The 6,894-nt window shown below is 28.2% G+C and overlaps 1 protein-coding gene across 3 annotated transcripts in view; it reads right to left on the bottom strand.

Moving 5' to 3' along the window:
• Positions 1 to 237: 237 nt before the first annotated feature.
• Positions 238 to 6,894, bottom strand: part of LOC118182710 (E3 ubiquitin-protein ligase UHRF1-like) — an 81,346-nt gene continuing 74,689 nt past the window's right edge. For all 3 annotated transcript variants that reach the window (XM_085817759.1, XM_035352096.2, XM_085817760.1), the window contains one exon: positions 238 to 3,310. In XM_085817759.1, coding sequence (XP_085673885.1) covers positions 3,164 to 3,310 — 147 coding nt within the window. In that variant the 3' untranslated portion in view covers positions 238 to 3,163. The remainder of the gene's footprint in view (positions 3,311 to 6,894) is intronic.

Genomic DNA, 6,894 nt, shown 5'->3' with positions numbered 1-6,894 from the left:
CTTATAAATAATTTTATAATTGCTTATAACATTTATTGCTTTATTTTATATCGGTACATAACAAAACTGCTTATGTTATTATAGTTTCTGCACTTTTGTATAAAAGTAAAAAAATATAGCAAAGAAGCAATTGTGTTTTTGTACTTTTTCTTCCTAATACTAGTATTCCAGCACAATGTTAAAAAAATGTAAAATACCGGTAATGTACTTTTGGTCTAGTATTACAATCAATACTGGTGAGTTTTAAATTTTTATTTATATCTCATAATTTTATTTATTAGAATACACATAATGCTAATTCCCATTCATTAATCTAGACGTTTTTAATAACATTTAATAACATGCCTTTTATGAAAAGAGAGGATATGCCCTTGATAGTAGCATTAAATCATTTCTCCACACAATCACATAAGTGTTGTAAATTATTTAACATCATAGCCATAAGAATGTAGGGGGGATTCTCTATGATTGAACACTTTTCAGTAATAAGAATAAACATTCTTGTTGCAATCACCTCTGAAAGTAATCAATATTTAGGATAAAGTAAATAAATATCATCAGTAAATATGACAAATAATAAAATCAAAATTTAAACATCTCTTTAAGTCTTACAAAGCCTTGAATAACCTGGGAATGTGAGTAGTCACCTTAGAAGAGAAAACTAACTGCCAGTAGAAATTAAAAATATTTTTTTCCCTCCATCATAAGGATCAAAGTTACGATGAAGTGGCTAAAAGTATTTTCTTGTTAATGAGAAAAGGTAATCCCAGTCAAAATTTTCTCTAAGAAAATGCAAATTCATTATTAATAGAATTCAGAATCTTAATATAATGAAAATGCTGATCACATTAATAAAATCCATTAATCATTTTGGGATTGATTTACAGAAGTAGCTTACACATACACAAGACATGCAACCAGATGACTACTAGTTAAATAATTATCTTTTCAAGTAAGTTATAGAATCAGCATTCCTCTAATACAGCCATACTCAACCTTTTTCATCCACGGCCACTTTCTCGGAAGCGCTATTTCAAGTGGAAACACAGTCAACAGTGGAAAATTTAACGAAACGGGTAGTGTTATTGTTTTTGCTGTAATTGCATAGATGTTTGATTTGCAACTTAAACAGTTTACTAACAGGTAACAGTGGCATCAACATTGCATTCGCTTTATGATTTATTGCTGTGCAGAATTTAAAAGTGAGCTTGTGGCACAGCCTGTTGTGAGGTCTAGTGACGTGCAACGGTAGTAAGAGTGGGGACACTCGAGCTCGCTCACCAGGTGTCGCAAACGATATAATTGTTGCCATGTCGCTTTGGATTAGTTCTCATTGTTAAACATCAGAAGAAATTTGTAGTCTTCGTGGCTATCACGTCTAGTATTAAAATGCTTCCAACCACAGCAACCCGACTAAATTCATTCCAGGCATACTTTCTCATGCCACACAATTACTGAGACGGACTGCACAATAAATGACATGCGTTGTGCAGAATGTGCTGCTTAAATTCAGAGCATTGGTTTCGTCGTTATCCCTGTCCACATCTCGCCCATTTTTATCAGCCAATCATTCGAGATTTTTATTGCGAAATTTTGCATACGGGGAATAGCTTGTCGGGCCACTAAACAAAGCTCGGCGGGCTGCAGGTTGAGTACCGCTGCTCTAGTAGAAATGAATACAGCTTCTCATCCTTATGTACCAAAAACAGTTAAAAAATATATTTCCGTGCCAATAGCATATATAGTGAGAGGTTATTATTTCCAAAAGCAGCCAAGGTACAATAATTTTAGAAAAAGTGTTTAGCTGTTAATCTTTTTACACTAACATAACTTTAGCAATTTAAAAAGTAACAAAACAGTATAATCTCCAGCAAAGAAGTTTTGAAATATTTTATTACTAAAATTAATGATTTTGGATTAGGAGGAGGGAAGAATTTGTTTTGTTGATTTTTAAAAAATGTTTTGCCATGATATTTTAAAGAAATAAAAATCCAGTAAAGATCTTGGGGGGGGGAGGCGGGTCAGCAACTTTTGCTTTTTATATTGATTTAATTAATCGGATTTTGAGCAAATAATCAGCTGTTGTTGAAGGTTTGGCATCTAGCAGATGTTTGTCATATAACAGATAACAGATGTTTGTCAGATATCCATAGAGTCCTAAATTTATTTATTTTGGAGATACAATTTCAGAGTTTCGTACATCCGTAATAGCTCCTTCGTGATGGCAAATTGAGCACAGATGTATAACTCATTAATTTTCCAAAGTGGTGCCCTTATTTTAGGAGCTAAATCCCCAACTTTAGTAAAATCCTTAACTGGCATCTAAAAATGAAAACTTTCAAATAATATCAATATATATAGAATCAGCTTCTAGGTTGCATTATAGCATACAAATTTATAAATACTGTAATGGATAATAAAAAGGTTCCATCTTTTTCTAAATTCTTCACAGCTAGCATAAATATTATCACAGTTTAGTTTTGAGAATTGGACCACCAATAATGTTATTTATTCCTTACTCACCTAAATTCTGCTATGAATCCAAACTGCATATGAAGTAACTCATGTAAGATGTAACAAAAACAGCAATACTAACTGACAATGCTACAGGAGGTAATTTCAAACTTCTGGTATCACGAAAATAAGCTTTCTTAAATGGAAAAATTTAATAGCTGGGAATTTCATAAGCCTAAAAATCCATGTAAATACTTTTGGGTTTCATTTCAAAATTTTAAATATCAGATTTTGTAGAGAAACAGCTTTTTAGACAGGAATTTTTTTGGGGGGCACAATTATTATACTTAAGACAAAAGAATATGCTGTATAAAAAATTAATTTCTAAATCATACATCAATAAAAGGTAATTTGCTCTTTTTTTATTTTTGCCTTATATAAATGCTCATATTCTAAATACAAGAAGTCTGAACAGCCTGAACAATTCATCTAATTTAGTATCTTGTGTGACCTTGTGCATTCACTAATTTACAATAAATGTTGCTTAAAAATTTGTATACATATTTTTTATTTGTTCTTATAATACTGTTATAAAATATTCTTTATACACATGCAAAAATAATTCAGACTGTAAAAATGCCTTGTAAATAAAAATTACATTAAAATCAATATTTTAAAATTTCAATTCATTCCATGCAGCTTTTCCTAATTAACGACCAGCGCCATAACCAGGAAACAAAGAGAGAAGTATTTTTTGTAGACCTTTATTTACTTTAATTGCAGAGTCTCTTTCAAGTTCTTGTCGACACATCGGACAGTTAAAAACTTCAGCTTTAAAAGATCGTTCGAGACAAGACTGCAAAATAAATAAATAAATAAAATGTAAATCTGGCACATTTTTATTAAGATAAAAATACAGCTTTTAAGTACACAAATAAAAAATTTGATTCAAAACAAAAATAACTTCTTTTAAAACTAGAATCCATGTATGCGATTATTTAACATAAACTTGCTTAACATAAGCAAATTATTTATAATTAAAATAGAAGTAAAAAGTATAAAAAAACTTTTTACTAAATTATGTTTAGGATCTGTATTTCAAATGTCGAGCAATGATTTACGAGAAATACTTTTTGAAAACCGAAGAACCTTTTTTTCTCCCCCCCCAAAAGCAACATGTAAGGAAGTTATAAAATAGATTTATGAGTCGATTCATGAGAAATACTTTTTGAAAACTGAAGAAAAGAAAACCTTCCCCCCCCAAAAGCAACATGTAATGAAGTTATAAAATAGATTAATGGAGGGGGGCCTCAAAATTATATACTTCATGCATCTAATGCAGATGAGACAGGCTTATATGGGCAGCTTTTACCAATAAATTGCTAACATTTTGTATGAAAATGCCAAACGTACAACTAAATTCTGTAAATTTTCCTGATAACATGCATACAATATGAAAGAGAATACTGAAACATGCAACAAGTTTTTATATGGATAGTCAAGAGTTTAACATAAAATGCATATTTATGAAACTATAGGTATTTTATATATAAATAAATTTTGATATAATATTCTAAATCTTTAAATAATACCTATTCATCTTTAAGGAGGTTTTGTATTATATTTGATCAAAGGATACCACACATATACTTATGGTGGCGTTGTTATTTTATATATCAAACATTTGGGAAGAGACTTTGAAATTTCATTTGACTGTACCATTTTGTTAAAAAAAATTAGTAATAACAAAATAAGCAGATAAAATAGCTTTAATTCAATTACCTTGAAAATAAATAATTAAAGGTTTTCAGAACAGAAATTTTCTTCAGATGAATTTTATTAAGTTTTAACTTTTTTCAATTCAATGAATTTGTTTCACCTAAGAAATTTGAAAAATCAATTATTTTCTTAGTGATTTTGAAATCACTGAATAAATCAGATTTTCTTTATCAGTAAATCAAAGTCAGACATTTTTGTGAAATCTCTTGAAAAACAGAATCCTTAAATTCAAAGTAATTCACACTTTGTGGTTTACTGAATACAGTGTTCACACTTATTAAGGGCCTATTAGCAAAGAGAACTAAATAAATTGTAGTAATTGTCTAAGCAACCAATTTCATTCTTGCAATATCATTCTAAGAATCTAACAGAAATATGTAAGATGCATTATTATTAAACACAACCTAATATTTAACATAACAGTAAAATGAATTTGAGAATAAAACCATTTCCCTCGAAATTTTTAGGAGTTAACATTAAATAATGAATAGTTTCTTAAACATGTATATTTTATATATATATCATGGCAGTACATTTTAAAGAATATTTGCATGGTCCTCACTATTAAAAAATTCTTTTATATTTTAAAAATAATGATTGAAAAAGCAAAATTAAAATAATAAACTAAGGAAAATCGAAAGTTTAAAGTAACACATTAAAACATCTATAATTTATTACAACAATGGTTTTAATAAGATAATAGAACACTTATACATTAAAAGATTTTAAAAAAAATTACACTTAAATCATGAATTTTTTTTAGAAAATCATAATTTTTTTTAAATCATAAATTTTTATCTAATTTTTTATATCAACTTCTTTTACTATTTTTCTAAATTCATTTATTTTAATAAACAAATCAATGTTCCTGTTTCCATTTTAATAAAATGGAATTATAATAATCCGTGCTCATTTTCAGATAAAAAAACAAACAAAATTCCTATTTTCAGAAAATTTATCATGGCAAATTTAATGGCAGTTCTTTTTTTCTAATATATATATGCAAACAAATATTTTACACAGATATTTTATAACATATTTTGACTGATGTAGTGAATTTGTTTTATTATTCCAGCTATTTAGCATTTTTTTGCATACAATGATGTTGCTCTCATTTATAATAAGTGTAAATAGTAAATTTCTGCAATTTTTTTTGTTTTAGATAAATCTCTCTTTTTATATACATATTCTACTGTTCTTTTAAAATTAATCTTGAGATTATTTGGATATGTGTGAAAAATTTATTTGTCCTCAGCTTTTCAGATATTGAGTTCTAATTTCAATGCACTTCACTGTTGATTTGTTTCATTCTGCACAATAAGTAAGCTTGTTTACATGGATACATTGTTAAAAACAGTACTAGAAGATTTTCCTAAAACCAAAAAAATGAAAAACATACATAGCATTTTTATTTTTATTTTTATTTTATTATTATTATTATTATTATTTGATTACTGTTAATAACACTGTCAATCTAGTTGCACATGAACGGAATGTACTGGTAGAATAGGCATGGTTAATTAAGGAAAACTTTAAAAACTTTATTGTGTGGAATTTGTAAACACCATTTATTTATTTCCCCCTTCTTTTATTTAAGAATATAAAAACTGTTTTGAAACTGATTTTATTGACGGATACACCAATTTTTTTATATAAAATATTTTGATGTTTTTTTTCCCTTGGTTAAAAAATTTCTTCCTCTTCTCAAAATGCTGGGAGGGATGTTCATCTCACTTTAAAAAAAAAAAAAAAAAAAAAAATTCAATAGAGAATACCTACAGAAATTATGAAATAACATATGATGTGTTGAGAAATATAAGATAAATCTTTTAAACTTTCAATTTCTTTATTAACAGAGAAGTTCCTTTCAACAACTGCCTATCCATATAACAAGATAAGAATGATTTTAGCAATTTTTCCATGTTTCTGAATAGTAAAAATCCCAAAATTAAAGAAAGAAAAATTTCCAAGATAGATTTTTTTTTAAATGGAAAGTAGAAAACGTTTATAGTTTTATGTTCACTGCTTTACCTAAAAATTCTTGAAACAGCAAGATAATTTCCTCACAACCTGGTTGCAAAACTCATATTCTGTGCTAATACCTGTGCTTAATACATTTTTCACTTGTTCTGGACTTTTCTTTGCCTTTTAGACATAAATCATAGATCCATAAAGGTCTTGTTAAAATATTCAATGATATACTGACTACAGTCCAAGGAATATTTACCTCAAGAGCCAAACAATGTCAATCCTTCTTTACTTGCCAAGCCATTTCTTTACTTGATAAGTCATTTCTTCTCCAAAGAAATGCTCTAAAAGGCTCCATAATTCCTATTACCACTTGTTGAATTCTTTGTGTAAATTTATGTCTCTTCTTGTAGATTGTCTAATACTAGCAAATGCTTTCAGGATATCCCTTGCTTTTACAAACTTTAGACAAACAGTGAAGAATTTTTGATTCACTGATAAGAATGAATAAAAGAAGCACCTTCTTAAGTTCATGCATCGACCATCACAGATTCGTCATAGTAAATCAAAACACAGCTATAAGGTCAAATTTCATTCTCTGTTGATCCAGACAAACAAGATTTTTATTAAAAATACCTGATTTGATACAGCACAGTAAACAATCAATCAAGCACCCTGAAATCTTCATTTCAA

The sequence above is a fragment of the Stegodyphus dumicola genome, chromosome 5, assembly GCF_044657685.1.
Source record: "Stegodyphus dumicola isolate Sdum_Otavi_A_Nest chromosome 5, ASM4465768v1".
In the NCBI taxonomy this organism is placed as follows: domain Eukaryota; kingdom Metazoa; phylum Arthropoda; class Arachnida; order Araneae; family Eresidae; genus Stegodyphus; species Stegodyphus dumicola.
The sequence above is the reverse complement of the archived record's forward strand: the minus strand, read 5'-3'. Positions and strand labels throughout refer to the sequence as shown.